This window comes from Thrips palmi, unplaced genomic scaffold (genome assembly GCF_012932325.1).
Source record: "Thrips palmi isolate BJ-2018 unplaced genomic scaffold, TpBJ-2018v1 HiC_scaffold_5, whole genome shotgun sequence".
NCBI classification, from domain to species: Eukaryota; Metazoa; Arthropoda; class Insecta; order Thysanoptera; family Thripidae; genus Thrips; species Thrips palmi.
The window spans coordinates 2,683,711-2,704,123 of record NW_023144632.1 but is presented as its reverse complement, the minus strand read 5'-3'; the positions used below and the strand labels follow the sequence as shown (position 1 = coordinate 2,704,123).

Here is a 20,413-nt window from a genome sequence, read left to right as displayed (position 1 = left end):
CAGGCAGGCAGGCAGCGAGGCAGGCAGGCAAGCAGCCAGGAAGGCAGCCAGGCAACGAGGCAGGCAGGCAGCCAGGCAGGGAGCCAGGCAGGCAGGCAGGCAGGCAGCGAGGCAGGCAGGCAAGCAGCCAGGAAGGCAGCCAGGCAACGAGGCTGGCTGGCAGGCAGGCAGGCAGCGAGGCAGGCAGGCAAGCAGCCAGGCAGGCAGGCAGCCAGGCAGGGAGCCAGGCAGGCAGGCAGGCAGCCAGCCAGAGGGACTCGGCCTTGGCGACTATTTGCCAGCCAATTGCCGGCCGCGTGTCCGTGACTGCCCGTCTTATCCGCGGTCATCGTCGTCGCCGGGGATCAGGCCACCAGTTGATGTAACTATTTGTTTCCTCAGCGAAAAAAAAAGAGGAAAGCTGTGTTTGCATGTGTGGCGCTGCAGTGCACAGTGCGCCAGACGACCGGTGCAGGCGGTCTTAACTCCATAGACGCATTTCGTGCTCCGGAGCCGCTAAATGGGACTCGAACCGAGCGTGTGACCCCCTCCAACGGATTCCTCGTTCGGAGAGCAATCCATTGGTGGGGTCACACCTTCGGTTCGAGTCCTGTCTAACGACTCTGGAGCTCAAAACGCGTCTAGAGTCTTCGCCGCGGTCTTCCTGCACTGCAGGAAATAACCACAACAAAAGTACACAAATTTCTGGCAAATTTTTTATCAGGTTTTTATTGTACTTTCAAAGTACAACAATTGTTGTACAAAGTACAATGGAACCGGCATGACGAGTGCTGGGCAGTGCAGGCCTCGTTGTGGTTTGTACAATTCTTGTTGTACTTTCTACAATCCCTGTTGTACTTTTATTGTACAGTTTTTGTTGTACATTTGTTGTACTATTCACACTTTTTCTTGCAGTGTGGCCCAGCCTGGGGTGTCGTGTCTTAATGGATGTGAAAAGCAACGGCTGCACTGAAGGTCCGGCGTGTCGAAAGGTCACCCTGGACACGGATTCCGAGAGTCGTTTTCGTCGCAGTGGCTCTCTCTTACTCGTGAGCACCGCTTCTATGTGCGAGAGAGACAGAGCGACGAAAGCGACTCTCGGAATCAGTCTGTTCATTAGCGTGACTGTCCCGCCCAGTACGCGGCAGCCTGGCGAGTCTGCAGCGCCTGCAAGGCGTCCTCAATATTGCACTCGCTAACGACCCAAGCAAACCTCACCGTTCTGCCAGCCCCTCCCTCCTTAATATTTATCCCCCCGCCTTCCTGAATCGGTGGCCTGTCTCCTCGGCCCGGAAAGGCATAACATCCTTGCCTTAGAGATGCAGGCCTTGTAGGCGAAATATTTATGCCCTTCCAACGGTATTACCTCATGGCGTGAAAGATTACGCCCTCAAGGGCGTAGGTATTTTTTTTAGCAGGTGATACCTTTACGAATTTAATGTATCAATGCCTTCGTTTTACCAGTGCGGGCTCGCGGCGAGGTGCTCCGTTTGGCGGGGCAGGGCCTGCCCGGCAGGCTGTGTCGACGCGTCGTCGCCTCGCGATATCGTTGGCGGTTCGTCCGGTCGACGCGTCGTCGCCTCGCGATATCGTTGGCGGTTCGTCCGGGCCAAGGGTTCGCAAGGATGGCCACTACGCTCCGCATACTGATGTGCTTTTACGGTTGCCCCACGGCCCCCGTGACGGCGGGAGAGAGAGAGAGAGAGGGAGAGAGAGAGAGAGAGAGAGAGAGAGAGAGAGAGAGAGAGAGAGAGAGAGAGAGAGAAAGGGAGAGAAAGAGAGAGAAAGAGAGAGAAAGAGAGAGAAAGAGAGAGAAAAAGAGAGAAAGAGAGAGAGAGAGAGAGAGAGAGAGAGAGAGAGAGAGAGAGAGAGAGAGAGGGGGGGGGATTGGGGAGAGGTGGTGGAGGTAGGTACACGGCCAGTTCAGCGTTCAGCGCACCCTAAAAATAGTCCCTTCTGCATACCGCGGTACTCCCTCTTGAAGCTGTGGCCTCCTCCTCCCCCACCCCCTCCCCCGCCCTCTTGCCAAATGAGACCCCCTCCACCCACTCCTCGCCCCCCTCCCCTCCCCCTCCTCCTACCCGCACGGGGGTCGTGACCGATACAGGTGTCTCACTCTTCGGAGCGCGCCTAGAGCGGCTAGGCGAGGATGGCGTTGCCGTTGTCCGCCTCGCCGACTGTCTTGGAGGCGGCGGCGGTTGTTCGTCAGCCCCTTGTCACCTGCTGTCCGCCCCTCCCCCTCTCCCCACGCAGGCGCCACGTATTTTTAGCCTCACGTGACGAGCCCCGCCCCGTGTTGACATTTCCCGAGCCTTGGCGCAGCTTGGCGTCGCTTTGCGGTGCTTTTTGCGCCCTTCCTCGGACCGACCATCCCCAACACACACACACACACACACACACACACACACACACACCCTGCTGGTGCCTCCCCGGTTTTGTCTCGTTTCGCTGACAATTAGTCCGTGGCGGATGGATGCGGACACTGCGTCTGCCTCACTGTCATTTCATCAAGAACGTTGACATCACGTTGACACGATTCAGAATACCACGCTCCTTTCCACACTGTGCCACATTCGTTTTAATGTGAATCAGCCGTAAATTAGCTTACTTACACTCCAACGAATGAGACCCAACGCTTTAAGGACCGTGACACTTTGTCACTTTCGTTGCGACGTGATGTCACGTTCCTGGAATGAGAGCGCGTTTAAACGTGCCTTGAATAGACATTTGAATAGACATTACTGCGGCGTTACGCCGCTCCACTGCTAGGAAGGTGCGAAGTAATTATGTCCGCCGGCCATACCGAGATTCACTGGCCATTGTTTGTCTGGATCGACGCGTTGGCCCTGTGGTGTTGTAGCAGTGGAGCCGAGCATCCCTGGATGGCTGGACGCTCTAGATTAGCTCTAGATTCTAGCCCTCTCCCTCTGAGCAGCCACAAACGCTGTCTGTCCGTGCACCGCGCTGCAGCCGCTGCGTGCAGCCACGCAGACTGCCGGCCGGGTCGGGGTGGGGTGGGCCGGGATGGGCCGGCGGGGGTTCGCGCTGCGGTGTGTCCCCCTGCCTGGCGACTCCGGATCTTCTCCGAGAGCTCCGTGGGATCTCAGAATGGGTACACTCTGTAAACACTGTAATTTGATTGGTAAGTTCGGTTGCCGCTCCAAAGGGGCTGACCCGTTAACGCCAAAGTTTGGTCTTCGGTTTGGATTGCCCCCACAGAATGCCGAAACTCTGCTCTCCGAACGGCCCGGGACGCCAGGTTTTGTCTTGTCCCATTGGTCAATGTTGGCCTAGAAGATAAATTTTACATGGCATTCAAAATGGAGCGCCACTGGCGAGTGGCTCGCAAACTTGCCACCACTGGCATCGCAGTGTTTACAGTGTACACTGCACTCCGGGGCGGAATCGAGGGCGGAATGCAGCGGCCTCGGCCCACCGAGGGGCTCGGACTCCCCCTCGGGCCGTCAGGGAGGATTGGCAGGCGTCTCTGCAGACTGATTCCGAGAGTCACGTTCGTCGCTCTGTCTCTCTCGCACCCACACGGGACGCCCCATGAGTGCGAGAGAGACAGAGCGACGAAAACGACTCTCGGAATCAGTCTGCTGTTTGGAAAGGAGCGCCGTCTTCAATCCGCCCGGTTGGCGTTTCGTTTCTGAAACCCGAGACGCAAATCTCGATTAGCCAAGACACTGCTTTGTCGCTCCGTCTCTCTCGCACGCGTACGGAGGGCCTCGCGAGAGCGAGAGAGACAGAGCGACGACGGCACACTGGTTGTGCCAGGCTCGACGGTCCGGTCGGCCTGGGTGGCGCTGGCCCGCTATTTTCCCAGTGTTTTGGGCGCTTTCGGATCGCCGCGGTGACGTCACGGGGCTTTCAAAATATGTGGAGCGGGGTCGGGGGCGCAGGCCCTCCTCGGCAGAGTCTATCTCTCTCGCACCCGTACGGGACGCCGCGTGAGTGCGAGAGAGACAGGGAGCACTGTTCGGAATCAAACCTGCAGGCCGCAGGCCCTCGGGGACTGCCAGCGGACTGATTCCGAAAGTCGTTTACGTCGCTCCGTCTCTCTCGCACTCATGGGCGCCCCGTACAGGTGCGAGAGAGACAGAGCGACGAAAGCGACTCTCGGAATCAGCCTGCGGGGACTGCCAGGGATCGCCAGCTGCCCAGCTGCGCGCATTGGCGTCTGCCCATTGTGTTGACTCACTGCCGCGCCTCGCCCGCGCTTCACCCGACGCATTTTTCTACTCTTTATTTCGTTTATTTATGAAATTATCGGGCGGAGCGTGCCAATCACACGCCGAGCCCGCACTGCTGTCGACACGTTTTTTTAGAATTTTATTTCGCGTGTTTATAAAAAGTTTCGTGCCAATCACGTACCGTGCCCGAATGGCGGGTGATGCATTTTTAGCAGATGATACCTTCACACTTGAAACATACTTAAAACTACTATACACAAATGAAGGTGTCAGCGTGCTTTTACTCTCGAGTCCAGAAACTAAGCGCGTATCCTAACAATATAATAGGGGCTGCACACTAAATGTTATGTACAATTTTGTACGAGACATCACAGTTTTTTTTTGCACACGAAATTTTCGTACAATTTTCGTACGAAAAACTGCACATTTTTCGCCAGTTTTGTACAAAATTGTACAAAATTTTGTACAAATTTGTACGATAAGTTCGTGTGCACAAAAAACTGTGATGTCTCGTACAAAATTTGTACAAAAATATTTAGTGTGTGGTGGCCGGGGCGGGCTAGTGTTTCTACTTTTATTTGCGCGTGTTTATGAAAGTGTCCAACCACATACCGCGCTCGCTATGCACCACATACCGCGCTCGCTATGCCCGTATCTACCGCCTGACTGCCGCGTACCAGGGATCGAGCCAGGGATGCCCATCGGGGCGGCTAACTCGTGGGTGTGGAGGCACCTCCACCAAGGTATGAACCAAGGGGTGTTACCCCTACCCCCTTCCGGGAATACTGGGTAGAGGTAGGCAGCCGGCAGCCTGGAAATGAGGCACACTCCTCTACGTTGCCCCTGCAAGTAGGCAAAAGCCGCAACATTGCCTTCTCCTTAAAAATCCGGAATCTACGTTGTTGCCGCCAAGTTCTTCTTAATTATTGTATTGTCCCTTTTACATGACCTGGGGCTGGGCGCGGACGGTTGCTGAAAATCCAGGAATAGGCGGAGGGAGGGCAGGAGTTGACGATTGTCAACTGAATCTGCTGTAAGTCGTAAACTAAGCTTGTTTGCATGCGTGTTTGAATGCGTGGGCTGCTGTGCTTTGGTGGTGGTGGAGGAGGGGGAGGTTGGGGGGGGGGGGGGGGGCTAGGCAAGGCAGGGTGCCTCTAGGCGGTTGTCGACCCCCCGCCGCGCGCCCACGGATAGCGTTGCCGCACTGGTAGTGGCACGGTGCCCTGGTCATGGTCATGGACGTGGACGCCGAGGTGCTAGACGTGGACGCCGAGGTGCCAGACCTGGACGCCGAGGTGCTAGACGTGGACGTCGAGGTGCTAGACCTGGACGCCGAGGTGCTAGACGTGGACGCCGAGGTGCTAGACGTGGACGCCGAGGTGCTAGACGTGGACGCCGAGGTGCTAGACCTGGACGCCGAGGTGCTAGACGTGGACGCCGAGGTGCCAGACCTGGACGCCGAGGTGCTAGACCTGGACGCCGAGGTGCTAGACGTGGACGCCGAGGTGCTAGACCTGCACGCCGAGGCGCTAGACCTGGACGCCGAGGTGCTAGACCTCTGCGTAACTCTATTCCTCCAAGTACGGAGAATGAAAACTCAACAACCTCACTTTCGAGAGCAGAGTTCTCCTCACTTGGTTTCACAGTGCACTCTGGACTCCGTGCGGCACGGCGCGAGGCTCGGCCGGCGGTCACCTCTGCGCGCCTGTTGGTCTGCTGGTCTGCTGGTGTGTTTGCGGCGCCGAGGCGTTGGAGCGTGGCGCGCCGTCTCGCTCGCTCGCACTCGTGGGGCGTCGCGGAAGGGTTCGAGAGAGACAGGGCGCAGTTTGGAACGAGCCTGCTGCAGCCTGACTCCGAGAGCCGTTTTCGTCGCTCTGTCTCTCTCGCGTCTATGTGGAAGGCCGCATGAGTGCGAGAGAGACAGAGCGACGGAATCGACTCTGGGAATCGCTGTCTGCTGGTGGCGCTGGGCGCGGCGTGCTGAAGTGCCGACTACCCGCGCGACCACCGCGCCGCAAACAGAGACGGAGGCAAAGGCAGGCCCACCAGATGGACCGCGGCTATTTTTCGGCAGCCGAACCCTCGTAAAAAACTTTTATTAACATTTAATAAATTTTGATAAATTCTTAATTAATTTTTTATTAGGGGCTGTGTTTTAATTAATTTTATCACGGGTGCTTATTGACTTTAATTAATTTTAACAAGTACCGTTTATAAAAGGTTTTAAATGTTGATTAAAACTTGTTAACAAAGAGGGTTTAATAAACATTTATTAGCTTTTATTATCATTTTTAATAAAGACTTTATGTAGTTAATGTTAAGTGTGATTTCGCCAAAGGTTTCTTTGAAAAGTCCGGTGACAAACAAGAGTGTCGAGTCATATTCGTCGTTAAATCCTCTCTCGAGTAAGTGGTGTTGCCATATGTTAAGGAACTTGGTGTTATCCCCTGCAAGATTTAATTAAGTTTAATAAAAGTCTGTCCGCCGCTAGATGGCGCTGAGGTCTACTTTAGTCCCTTAGCTCGCGGTGTTGACTCACATCGCCACATGCACTAGTCGCGCAGGCTATTCACTCTCCTCCATCGCGCTCAAGGAAGTGTGATGTGATTTTTAGACTTGCCTCAGACACACAAGTGTTGGAGAGTTGGACGGCCATGGAGAATGCCGTCTCACGCTCAAATAGCAGATCTCAACACTGACTGACTTACTGGTATGCAACATTTTCGTTAGCGTGGGTAGGGATTTAATTAAATCATATGTGTTTTAATTAAACTACAGCTTAATAAAGCTCTAATTAGCGCTTATAAATTTAATTAAATATAATTAAAACTTATTATTCACATATTAAAAATAATTAAATTTCATTTCAGCCTGACCTATTAATTAGTCTATTCGTGTTCATAGATAGCTCTATTCTTGGCCACTAACAAGATTTAATTAGCATTTAACAAAATTTAATTAAAGTCAACTCTTATAAAAAAATAATTAATTACAAATTAATTATTTATTAAATTTAATATGCGCCTTTTTGCCAGGGAAATTCGGCTGTCGTAAGACTGACGGTGTGGGGCGCTGGTGGTGCCTTAGGGCCGCCGGTGCCGCTGGCGCTGCGACCACCGCCTGCAGACTGGTTCTGAGAGTCACTCTCGTCGCTCTGTCTCTCTGACTTTCTTGGTCCGTCCCCTGAAGGTGTGAGAGAGACAGAGCGACGAAAGCGACTGTTGGAGTCAGCCCCGCCTGGCTCGGCAATTGGCCCGCCCACCCCTAGGACAGCCACTAGGCCAGCCCAGTGCGCTGAGGCCAGCCAGTCGGCCCACAGTGGGCTAGAAACCCAGTGGAGGTGGACATAACTCTTGATGCGTTTTGAGCTCCAGAGTCGCTAAATGGGACTCGAAACGAACGTGTGACCCCACCAATGAATCGCTCTCCGAACGAGGAATCCATTGGAGGGGTCACACGTTCGATTCGAGGCCTGTTTAGCGACTCTGGAGCTCAAAACGCGTCTAGAGTTGTGTCCGCCTCCACCGGCCTTCTGGCCCACTGTGCGGCCGGCCCCTCACTCTAAGAGAAGCTTGCCGCCGCCAGTGCGCTGGTCGTGGTGCTGCCTCTCGGCCAGCGCCGCACCGCCGAGTCGCAGCCTTTGGATTTACAAATGAAAATTTTGAGAGCAGCTGACTGATTCCGAGAGTCGTTTCCGTCGCTCTGTCTCTCTCACACTCAAGCGGCGTGCCGCGCAGGTGCGAGAGAGACAGAGCGACGGAAACAACTCTCGGAATCAGTCTGCTGCAGGGATACCGCTGGGCGGGCTGCCGCCGTCGGCACGCGAGTGACACCGTGACCGTGAGTGACACGCGTCGTTTTGTCTCCTCTCTCGCTTGGCGCTCGGCGCGTGGCGCGGCTCACTGTCGGTGTGGCGATACCCCTTGCCTGCCCGGCCGCCGTGTCGCCGCGGTGATTTATTCGCGGCAGATTGAGACGGGCAGGTGTGTCGTGGAGTGGCGTCGATACCCCGCGTCACTGTCGACTTGCGGCGGCACTTTCCGACCGCCACTTGCCGCGCCGCGCCGCGCCTCCACTGTGAAACCTAGTGTGGAGAGCACGATACTGGAAATGCGGAGGTGCGGAATTTTCGGTCTCCGCACCTGGGAGTGCAGAATTTGCAGTTTTCGCACACTCTAAATGTTGTATAGTGAAGATTCTCTATATTGTGGCGAAAGTGTTCTATGTTGTGCTGGTGCAGATGACTTTATAACATGCATACCATTGAGAATTCACTGTACCTTATAGATATTTTGACGAATTTCGTTTGTATTACGGTGCAAATCTCCATAATAACACTGTAAAAAAAATATTACTGAAATTTCATAATTTTAGTCTGAAGTTTTTAAACAGACTAGTGGTCTGAAAATTCAGAGTAATTATTCAGACCATTCTGTCTGAATTCCAAATTTAGACTACTTGTCTGAACAACATTTTCAGACTGCTACTCTGAAATATTAAATAAAAGTGCCATCTATAAATCAAAGAGAGAGAAATCAAAAAGAGAACAATTTGAATCACCAACGTGTGACGGTACCTTCTTTCCACTTTACACTTGTTCGCTTCGGCCCGGGTTCGAACCGGGACTTTTTGGTTACGAGACGAGCTCGGTACCACTGCGCTACGGGCGCTGCCTGGCGGCGGGGGAAGCCGTGCCGCGTGACTCTCTTCAGAAGATACCAGCTCCTTTCGGCAAGTCCAGAGTGCAAGTTCGGACAACTCTTACGGTTAATCTACCGTACACAGACAAATCTGCGTGAAGCGCGGGTGTACATTATTATTTCCGATAAATTGATACAACGCCTTACGCCTAGACTTGATTAGTAGACAATCTGTCAAAATTTTCATACCAAAATTATGAAAACAGGTTTCAGGATGACAAGTCTGAAAACTATCAGAATTTTCAGACCTTTTGCTTAAAATTCAGACTAACCGGTGTGATCTCAAATTTCAGAGTTCCTAGTCTGAAAATTCAAAGCAATTTTCTGAATTACCGATTCAGACTGCAAAGTCTGAACAAATTGTACTGAAATTTCAGAATTTTTTTTACAGTGAATATAGGGGTGCAGCCTTTCACCGTAAGGAATTTACAGTGCACTTCAAGTGTGGCCTCCCCCTCGTTTGCACCGTGGCAAGAGACAGGGGCTCGGTGATCACTACCGCACACTTGAAGTGCGGAGACTGCAAACTCCACACGCCTAAGTGAGGAGCATGACCCAGGAAGTGTGGGAGTGTTCCCCACGTGGTTTGACAGTGTGTCCGCGCATCGCGCCGCGACTGGCCGCGTGGCCGGCCGTTCAGTGCTCGCTGCGATCAGACTCTCCGATAAGACGGGCCTTATCTTATGGAAGTGATTATAGACACGCAGCGTTTATATAATAAAAAGCAACTTAAATACACGCGGCGTGCAAATAACGCCGTTTTCATTATATACACGCAGGAAAAGCTTTTCCAGCGTGTATATAATAAAAACAGCAGTTTTTTGCACGCAGCGTGTCTGCAAGCCCCTTTAAGGGGAGGTTCTGGTGAAAATCTTGCCATTTTCCAAATGGATCCGACTGTCATAATTCGTTCGGAATATAAAATCTTTCTATGAGGACACTAAAATTAGATTTTTGAAAGCACATCCCAGGCTCTGAACCCAGTCAAAGAGTCTTTTTGAGCCTATTTTGGCTGTATCTTAAAAAATCTCCTTGCGCATACTATTTTGTCGTAAAAGGTTGACCTTTACATTTTTCACTTCTTCGATTCATTTTTAAAAGATGCCGGCATGCACAACTCAAAATGGCCATTACAGTATTAATTGTAAGCTTTTTAAAGCTGAAAAGTCCCTAAAATTTGACTATTTTGTACATTTTTGACCAATTATAGTGAAATGCTTGGCTAGAAAGCTTGCGAATAAAAATATAATTTACATTTTGAGTTGTGCATGCCGGCATCTTTTAAAAATGAATCGAAGAAGTGAAAAATGTCAAGGCCAAGCTTTTACGACAAAATAGTATGCGCAAGGAGATTTTTTAAGATACAGCCAAAATAGGCTCAAAAAGACTCTTCGACTGGGTTCAGGGCATAAGATGTGCCTCCCCAATGAAAAATTTTAATAATTACTTGGTAAGACATCAAATTTTTAACTAATTTTCATAGTGGGACTCAATTTGGAGAAAATAGCATTTTCACCAGAACCTCCCCTTAAATTATTTACACGCCGGAAAAGCTTTTCCGGCGTGTCTATAATAAAGGCGGGTGTTATTTTTACGCAGCGTGTTTGCAACTCCCTATTTTATTATTTGCACTCTCGTTTTGAGGCCAGCTCGGAGATAGAGATGCCTAGGGGGAAGCCGACTGGGTGTGTCGCCTCGTGGTCTAGTGGATACGTGCCTGCATGCCACTTTTTTGGCCCGGGTTCAAAACTTGGAGAATTTTTTTCAAATGCTGCGTGCACATAATTTTGTGACATGCAAGGGACACGCTGCGTTTAAATAATAAATTTCACATTGCAAACACGCTGTTTGTCCGTAACTGAGGTAATTCTTATGTGCACGCAACAAATATTTTTCGGCGTGCTTATAATTTTTGACGTCTTAAAGAAACGCAGCGTGCGTTTTACATTAGTAAATCTTATACACACGCAACAAATATTTTTGGGGCGTGCTTATAATCTTTTTCCTTCGTACATAAACGCAGCGTGTTTGCAACTTACAATTTTATTATTTGCACTCTCGTTTTTATGCCAGCTAGGAGATAGAGATGCCTAGGGGGAAGCCGACCGGGTGTGTCGCCTCGTGGTCTAGTGGATACGTGACTGCATGCCACTTTTTTGGCCCGGGTTCAAAACTTGGAGAATTTTTTTCAAATGCTGCGTGCACATAATTTTGTGACATGCAAGGGACACGCTGCGTTTAAATAATAAATTTCACATTGCAAACACGCTGTTTGTCCGTAACTGAGGTAATTCTTATGTGCACGCAACAAATATTTTTCGGCGTGCTTATAATTTTTGACGTCTTAAAGAAACGCAGCGTGCGTTTTACATTAGTAAATCTTATACACACGCAACAAATATTTTTGGGGCGTGCTTATAATCTTTTTCCTTCGTACATAAACGCAGCGTGTTTGCAACTTACAATTTTATTATTTGCACTCTCGTTTTTATGCCAGCTAGGAGATAGAGATGCCTAGGGGGAAGCCGACCGGGTGTGTCGCCTCGTGGTCTAGTGGATACGTGACTGCATGCCACTTTTTTGGCCCGGGTTCAAAACTTGGAGAATTTTTTTCAAAAGATGCGTGTACATAATTTTTCAGTATTCAAGGGACACGCTGCGTATGAATAATAGATCGTTGGTTGTGAAGACGCTGCGTGTCGCTTACATTAAGATTTCTTATGCACACGCGCTGGAAAGATTTCGCAGTGTGTCTATAAGCAATTGGTGCTTTACTTGCACGCTGCGTGTCTCTTTCTGCAGTAAATCTTATTGGCACGCTTTAGCCTTCGATGCTCCGTGAGTCCTGAACAATGCACTCCTTGGCATGACTCCCTACCTTTATGAACTGGACAAAGCTGGACTGGGAGGCAGCAGGGAAGCGAAGCGCCTGCGAAAGGCAGGATAGGCAACCTTCCCGTCCGGCGCGCAGAGGGTGGCCTACCCTGCAAGGCGGCTCCGGACGGTCCCTGCCGAACGCGCTCCGCTGCAAGCACCCGAGGTGCCCGGCCTTCGAAGCGGTAAGCGGTGCTTCGTCACATTGTCCGGACCTGATCAGTATGCATGGCGATGATAACTGAGCCAATTGTCAACGCAAACTAGCGTTATTTCATGTGCGCGTCCTATGTTTCAAATGTTGAATAATTCGCGGGCACAGAGGGCGCTGGCGGCGGACGACGTTCGTTCCGCCGCCTGCGCCCTCTGTGACGCTTCGCTGGGACTACCATCGCGTAGCGCGGGAAAACGCAGCCAACAACAAGAACACGCGACGCTGGAGTCTAGATTTCGTTGATGTGAGAAGGTGTGAAAGGTTTTTGGCTTTGGCTGAGACTTGTCGTCAAGAATTATTTCGTGAGCTTTGAAATGGAGGTGATTAGTGATGGTGAAGATGATGCAGTGGACGAAGTGGTAGGTTGAGTGTTATTCGGCCAGAATGAGAATATTTTTGTGGCTTATAGTTGGGTTAGGTAGTGGCCTAAGGGTCGTTACGTATCTTGGCTTTAGTTAAGCTTTTTAAACCGTGTTCTTTGCTCTTCTTATTTCAGCAACCATCTCAGTCCCCAATTAAACGTGGGGATTCGTATGACTCATGGGAACAGTTTGAAGAGGCACTCAAAAACTTATCTCAATCGTCCCATGCTGTGTTTGTGGTGAAGAACAGCAAATTGGTTAGTACTGTTAATATGGGCTTGAAAAAGAAAAAGTATGATGAACGTCTGAAATACAAGTCAGCTTTAATCGCATGCAAAAACTATGGGACCTATGTCACCAAAAGCACTGGTCAACGGCCTAATCAACAGTACGTATCATGTCATGGTTTCCCGTGTTGCTTTCTCAACTTGCAAGGTAACCCTGTTCATTACTTTATCTGTTCTAGGACTTTTAAAATGGATTGCAAAGCCCATATTGAAGTCAAAGCAGACTTGGACAGACAGAAAATTGTTGTCACCTCTGTTTCTCTCGAACATAACCACATCACTGAAAAGGAGATAACTGCATTTTATCCTGAGGTCAGAGGCTTGAATAAGTTTGAGCTTGACGATGCCAAAAAATTGATCAAACTGAGGGTGAAGCCCTCTATTCTTCTCCAACAAATACATGAAGAGACTGGAAAACATTTGGTTGGGCAGGACTTGGTCAATGCACGGTAATAATACAGATTTGTCTTTCTATTTTCTTTGTTATTGCTGCATGCTCCTTTTAACTTTGTAACAACAATGTTCTTCGTAAATCTTCACAGAACAGAAATTTTTCTGAGTTTTGAGTCTGAACTTCTGCTTTTATAAACACTTTCAATTAATTCAAATTAACTAAGGGCTCTGCAATTGATAACACAGAAATTGTTTCCTTTACAAACACTTTACTTATAATGTTATTGCTGTAATTGCTTACTTTGATTGTTTCAGACATGCTTTTAAACAGCAAGAGAGAGAGGGACGCACTGAAGTAGAAGATCTGCTGCATTATCTGAAAGTTCTGGAAGATCAGGGTGATTTCATCACTGTGGGGACAGATGATGAAGGAGAGATACAGTTTATATTTATAATGCACAAAGGATCAAAGGAAACATTCAATAAGTTTCCTGAGGTTGTTATAGCAGATTCAACGTATAACACGAATAAGAATAAGATGCCCCTGCTCCTGATCAATGTCATGAACGGCCTTGGTGGTTCTGAGTGCATTGCCTATGCGTTTATAATTAACGAGACCAAAGAAACTTACTCAGAAATTTTCAAGCTATTGGGAAATGCAGTTGGTGATGACATCAAGCGTACTAAGACCATTGTCGTTGATCATGATATGAGTGAGATCAGCTCACTGAAGGAAGCGTTTCCTCATATTGATGTACAGTTATGTTCATTCCACGTTCCCAATTCATTCAAGCGCAATACCTTAAAGGAAAAGAATAAGGAATCTGTCCGTGAAGTACTTCAAAAGATGGTGTATTGCAAGAACGATGAAGAGTACAATGAGCTGTACAAAGAATTGAAATGTGTGGCATCATCTAAATTTATGACGAACTATTTTGACAAATATTATCATCACTGTGCTAATGCTTGGACTAGAAAATCAAAACACCACAGTCCTAACTTTGGAAATGACACAACTAATAGGAATGAGTCCATGAACCAGAAAATTAAGGTGGTAAGTTCGGTGTCATTAGTTTAGTCCATGTCCAGCTGTTTTGGTCAAAGCAAAATTTATTCTTAATTTTTTCTTTTTTCTTTTTCAGATTGTAGATAGAAGTTTTGAACTGAAGGAGACCATAGTGCAAATTCGTGCTTTCCTTCGAAACAAACAGAACACAATGGCTTATAGGAGGTACCTCATGTGTGCTAAGAAATCTTATGTAGTAAATTGCAATGACCCTGACGTGCAAAATATCCTGGACATTTGCACCCAATTTGCCTCTAAATATATAAGGTTAGAATTAGAGCAAGCAAAAAAAGCTGCAGTTAAGATCATCTATGATACAACTGAGACCAGCTGCAATTGTTATTTTGCGAAAAGTTTATTGCTCCCATGCAGACACATCATGCGGATTAGAGCTAGTTCAGGTAATGGTTAATTCAAAAATATATGCCCTTTGTCCCTCTTGCATGAATAATCAATGAGACTTTCTTTATCAGGCTTGTCACGCTTTGATGAGAAGCTAGTGCACCAAAGATGGCTGAAAAGTTACAACACGGTCACAACAGGGACTGTCAATCCGGAAAATGAGAATGGGAAGATGCTAGTTGTGTCCATGCCTCCCAAACTCAAGCCAAAAGGCAAAGCTGACAAATTCAAGAGTGGGATGAAGCTGGGAGGGGAATTAGCTGAACTTCTGTCTGTCTCTGGAACGGAACAATATGAGAGGCGAGTCGCTTTTCTGAAGGAAATAATTTCCTCCTGGAAAAATGGCCAGGAGCTTGCTGTGTACAGATTAGGTATTGTAATCGGTTTTCATAAGACTGTTCCATGCTTATAAAATAATAGTTTTGTTAATTTTTCTCTTCATTTTGCTCTGTAGGTGCACCTTTAGGAGAGGAAGAAGACACAACTACTGAAACTGCTCAAGAAGAAAATCTAGAGACATCTGATATTGATCAAGCAAATAATCTGGGAAAAACTGTTCAAGAAGACAATATTAATAAAGATAATACACGAGCAGAAAATATTTCAGAAGACAATACCAATGAAGATAATTCACAAGAAGAAACAGAAGACAATACTAATGAAGATAATACACTAGAAGGAAATATTTCGGAAGACGATCCAATGAAGAAAATAGCTTCACCCACCGTAATTAAGCTTCCTCAGACTTTCAAAATTACTGGGAAACCAAAAGATTGTGATAGGACTGTTTTTGGGCAAGCCACTCGCAAATGTAAGTGAATTGTTTTTATAGTTGTCAATATCATTTCTGTGTCTGTTGTGAAACTTAACTTATATTTTGCTGTCCAGGGACACTGCCTTCAGTGAAGAGCAAAGGCCGTCCAAAGACTGCTATGGCAAACAGATTGACTGCGATTGGTAATAAACGTAAGATACCCATAAGGAGACAGGCAATAGACTCAGAGTCAGGTATTATCTTAGGTATTATGGTTATCTTACTTAAAGTCACTATTAAATTCTTCAAAATAAAACCTTTTTATTTTCAGATGAAGATGGTAATCTGCTAAAAATTCCAAAGCCAAAGAAAGGTAAGCTGCAAGAAATTCCAAAGCCAAAGAATGGTAACCTGCTTAAAATTCCAAAGCCAAAGAAAGGAAAGTACTCCACCTCAGGACATGATTCTGATTCAGGTTAATTTTATTATTTTTCTAAATTTTATTTTCTTTGGGACTTTTTTGGCAAAGGCTTGTGTGGTTTTTCATGTTTCTTTTGCAGAAAGTGATGTGGATGTAAAGCCCATGATATGGAAAAAATATGATGGAGGTACCATTGATCTTGTTTCTGAATCTGAATCAGAAGAAAGTTTTCTTGCAACAAAGCAGCACAAAGCACAAAGCACGAAGCAGCAAAATGAAAAGGTTTCTCCAGCAACACAGGAGACTCTTAATGTAGACACAGTTCCGTTACATGACATGCCTTCAAGTGCAGATACTCCTGAGAAAGACCCAGGCATGGAAGCACAGCGATCCATGTCACCTCTCAACTTAAGTAATTTCACTGTTCCTTTCCAAACAGCCACTTGTTAGCCTAAATCAAATTTACCTTGTTGATCTTTATTTTTATATTCCAGGTCACCTTTTAGATGATGAAAATGACGATATCTTTTTGGGTGTACCTACTGAAGACAACAAAGACAACCCCATGTGTCGTTGCCGTCCGCAGCTAAGGAGTGTGAGGTAATATTTTGAAAAGTGTGTCAAAATTTACCTTATTTCTTCATTGCTCTTTTATAAAACAGACCGTCTTTTGTTTTTCAACCAGACGTATTTCTGGACCTAAAGCAAGGCAACCAGGGCGCCACTATTATGTGTGCCAAAAACAGGTGAATAAGTGTGACTTTTGGAGATTAGCAGCATCTCCCAAAAAAGGCAAGTATACTGGGAAAACAGTCAAGATTTTGAAATTTCCAATAGCTTTGGTTTTTGCACTAACGCATACTTCATCATTACAGCAGCTACAAAGCCTTTCGCAGCAGCAGATTTTTTTAGAGCTAAAAAAGCCCAGAAGATTTCTGATGGTGATATTACATTTAACACTGTGGATGGTTCATACAATGTATGTTCTCAAACAACTCCCAATAAGGTGTACAAGGTTACTGCAACAAGCTGTGGCTGCCCGGACAAACAGAAGCGAAAAGTGTTTGAATGCAAGCACATCATCAAAATTAAGAGCCTTATGGAAGGTTTGCTCTCAATGTTTTTCTGTTTGCCAGGGTTTGCTGTCCATTGGACTGCCGAAAGGGTTCACTTTCTTCTAGTTAGTTTGGAAGTAGTTGGATTTTTTTTTATTAGCTTTATTTATGGTGTATGCTTATGAGTGCTGTTGGAAACAAAATAAGATTATTATCAGAAATTAGTCCGAATTTCTGTATGCCTCTGAAACTTGTTAAGACTTCCAAACTTCTTCATATCTTGTTTTAGATTTATTTTAAAGTCTGTCAATTACTTGTTCTTGATAGGGAAACCAAGGTAAGATGAATGATAATTACAGTGTCACTTCTGTAGGTGTTGCTGTTTATGATAGTAATGCATTAGTGCATTGTACAAGCTTAAACCTAATTAGGTAAAACAAAAACATTGTGATGAAACAAGTTATAAATACTATTTTTGCTTTCAACTCTCCTTTTTATGCAGGTATGTCTGCAAATCAATTTTTTATGAGTGACTAGGAGAATCCATGACTAAGTGACTGAATAATGTTACAATATATTCCGATTTAACTGTTGTGTTCAGTGCAAGTAGTCTGGGAGTGACCATAATCAGTAGGGTCTCCCAACATAGTACGCTTGTAGCTGCTTTTTTTTCCTCTATATTTTTATTTTTTCTCTCGTGCATTTGTTTGGGATCATGCATGTAAAGCATTGGCACCTGAACACTAATTCCAAAAGATTAATCTGTTTCAGAGTTTAATAAACTATCTCAAATGTTTCATACGTGAATGCCCTCATGAATTTTTAAGTAACTAATATCTAGTTTCTGCTCATTTTCATTTTTGAGATCATGTACCACATCAAGAGATTTTGTGCCATGGAGCATTCATGTATGTAACCATTGAGATAGTTTCATCCGTTACCTTCCTTTCCTTTTGCCAACTTGAGCAGCGGTGAGTTAATGATGATATTTTTTGTTTTGATTTCATAATGGTGTACTGTCTTGAAGTTAATTAACCATTCTCCCTCTCAAGTTGATGTAAAATTTTTCTTAACGCTTTCAATTTTTCATCGTCTGCTGCCTTAACAAATGAAATGATTTTCTGTTGCCAGATAAAACCCAACTGAACAATAAGGAGCCAGAAACAACCAATCAGCCGGCTGAGCAAGGTAAAACTGAATGTCAAGTTATCGACTTTTATATTTCTCTTAAGGGAATGTTATGTATAACTGTTGGCTAATAATAAGTTGCACGTTACCTTTCCAACTTCCCATCAATCTTTTTCATATCTCTATTACAATTTTTCAGTGGGCAAAGCGAAGAGTTGCAACACGTGCAATAAAGGGGAGCCCAGTCATTGCTGTGCGTTCTGCGGTCGGAAAGTCCACGCGATTGGATTGTGCTCTGTGCCTGCTCCAGGGGCACAAGAAGGGTATGGGCAAAAAAGGATTTGCATAGGGTGCCATGGTAATTCACTTATTTACATTACGCTTTCAATTTTTTATCGTCTGCTGTGAAATGATGAATGATGAAATGATTTTCTGTTGCCAGATAAAAACCAAGTGATCAGGAAAGCGCCAGCTAAGCCAGCTAAGCCAGGTAACACTGGGTGTCAAGTTAACATTTTTTGGTTGTTTGTTTATTACTGTATGGAGCTCGATCCTCTCATAATCTCTTTTGCAGGTCCCTCTGGCTTGACAACGAGATCAGGCAGGGTCCTGTAAAACACCTCTTGTCCTTCCTGCAGTTATCTTTGATTACCTTTGATATCTTTGATATTTGATATGACCTTTGATATTTGATATTGACCCTTGATATCTTTGATATTTGATCTTTAATATTTGATGTGATCTTTGATATTTGATTTTTCATATTGACCTTTGATATCTTTGATATTTAATATTTGATATGACCTTTGATATTTGATTTTGACCTTTGATATCTTTGCATATCTTTGATATTTGATCTTTAATATTTGATGTGACCTTTGATATTTGATTTTTGATATTGACCTTTGATATCTTTGATATTTGATATGACCTTTGATATTTGATTTTGACCTTTGATATCTTTGCATATCTTTGATATTTGATCTTTGACTACAACTTTTATAACGCACTATTAAACCTGGATAATTTTGAGCCTTGATAAAAATGGTCTTTGGAATTTTATTTTAGAGCCCGCACTATCGCAATCTAACAAGCACACATTGGGAAATTTACTACTTAAAATCAAACTCAAGATGCAACCAGTTTTTTCTTGAAGGCATGAGACATAGTGTTGCACACCTACTGTGAGACGAGACGATAAATGGAATCATTGCAGTTTTCAGCAAACAGAAAAACAATATCATACCGCATAGGTTAATAAGTGGATATGGTTCACAAATTCCTCGACTAAACTGATGGCCAAATAAATGGCATGAACACAAAACAGTGATTTGAATCGCCTTTCAGTAAAGATGCACGAGACGCGCACATGAAATAACGCTAGTTTGCGTTGACAATTGGCTCAGTTATCATCGCCATGCATACTGATCAGGTCCGGACAATGTGACGAAGCACCGCTTACCGCTTCGAAGGCCGGGCACCTCGGGTGCTTGCAGCGGAGCGCGTTCGGCAGGGACCGTCCGGAGCCGCCTTGCAGGGTAGGCCACCCTCTGCGCGCCGGACGGGAAGGTTGCCTATCCTGCCTTTCGCAGGCGCTTCGCTTCCCTGCTGCCTCCCAGTCCAGCTTTGTCCAGTTCATAAAGGTAGGGAGTCATGCCAAGGAGTGCATTGTTCAGGACTCACGGAGCATCGAAGGCTAAAGCGTGCCAATAAGATTTACTGCAGAAAGAGACACGCAGCGTGCAAGTAAAGCACCAATTGCTTATAGACACACTGCGAAATCTTTCCAGCGCGTGTGCATAAGAAATCTTAATGTAAGCGACACGCAGCGTCTTCACAACCAACGATCTATTATTCATACGCAGCGTGTCCCTTGAATACTGAAAAATTATGTACACGCATCTTTTGAAAAAAATTCTCCAAGTTTTGAACCCGGGCCAAAAAAGTGGCATGCAAGCACGTGTCCACTAGACCACGAGGCGACACACCCGGTCGGCTTCCCCCTAGGCATCTCTATCTCCTAGCTGGCATAAAAACGAGAGTGCAAATAATAAAATAGGGAGTTGCAAACACGCTGCGTAAAAATAACACCCGCCTTTATTATAGACACGCCGGAAAAGCTTTTCCAGCGTTGGAAAAGATTTTCCAGCGTGCAAATAATTTAAGAGCGCTTGCAGACACGCTGCGTGAAGGAAACAGCTGCTTTTATTATGTGCACGCCGGAAAAGCCTATCCGGCGTGGAAAGGCCCTTCCGGCGTGCACATAATATTTTTGTGATTTCAGACACGCTGCGTGTGTTGTTCTAATGTATATATTATTGCCACGCGGCGTTTAAATAATTTTTACCATTGTTGCGTACACGCTGCGTGTATATAATATCGGCCTTATCTTATTGCTTCGCTTCGATACGCCGGCCGCCCTCTCAGCAGACTGATTCCGAGAGTCGCTTTCGTCGCTCTGCCTCTCTCGCACCCAAAGGGGACGCCCCGTGAGTGCGAGAGAGACAGAGCGACGGAAACGACTCTCGGAATCAGTCGCGTTTTTTTCCTCTCGCCGCTCTTCTCGTTTTCGCGCGGCTCTT

At 46.4% G+C, this 20,413-nt stretch overlaps 2 protein-coding genes across 3 annotated transcripts in view; both read left to right on the top strand.

Annotated features, from left to right (window-relative positions):
* LOC117650358 (hypoxia-inducible factor 1-alpha-like) overlaps nt 1-20,413 on the top strand; it is a 104,422-nt gene that overhangs the window by 47,654 nt on the left and 36,355 nt on the right. The window lies entirely within an intron of this gene.
* On the top strand, nt 10,273-19,517 carry LOC117650351. Of its 2 annotated transcripts, none has more exons than XM_034393719.1 (17): nt 10,273-12,322; nt 12,460-12,713; nt 12,792-13,061; nt 13,321-14,059; nt 14,148-14,472; nt 14,545-14,844; nt 14,928-15,284; nt 15,362-15,439; nt 15,559-15,702; nt 15,788-16,060; nt 16,143-16,248; nt 16,334-16,440; nt 16,524-17,674; nt 17,835-17,891; nt 18,031-18,189; nt 18,274-18,321; nt 18,406-19,517. In XM_034393719.1, the coding sequence occupies exons 1-13, from the start codon at nt 12,278-12,280 to the stop codon at nt 16,886-16,888; spliced, it is 3,363 nt and encodes a 1,120-aa protein (XP_034249610.1). In that variant the 5' UTR covers nt 10,273-12,277; the 3' UTR covers nt 16,889-17,674; nt 17,835-17,891; nt 18,031-18,189; nt 18,274-18,321; nt 18,406-19,517. The 2 variants fall into 2 exon arrangements, with proteins under 2 accessions (XP_034249610.1, XP_034249608.1); XM_034393717.1 differs by having other exon boundaries at nt 15,362-15,481; nt 18,406-19,516.

What these genes read in the sequence shown, in the direction of transcription:
- LOC117650351 (XM_034393717.1), top strand. Translation starts at nt 12,278, where the DNA reads ATGGAGGTGATTAGTGATGGTGAAGATGATGCAGTGGACGAAGTG. An exon ending in CAGGACTTGGTCAATGCACG is followed by an intron (nt 13,062 to 13,320) that starts GTAATAATACAG and finishes TGATTGTTTCAG; the next exon opens with ACATGCTTTTAAACAGCAAG. An exon ending in TGAACCAGAAAATTAAGGTG is followed by an intron (nt 14,060 to 14,147) that starts GTAAGTTCGGTG and finishes TTTCTTTTTCAG; the next exon opens with ATTGTAGATAGAAGTTTTGA.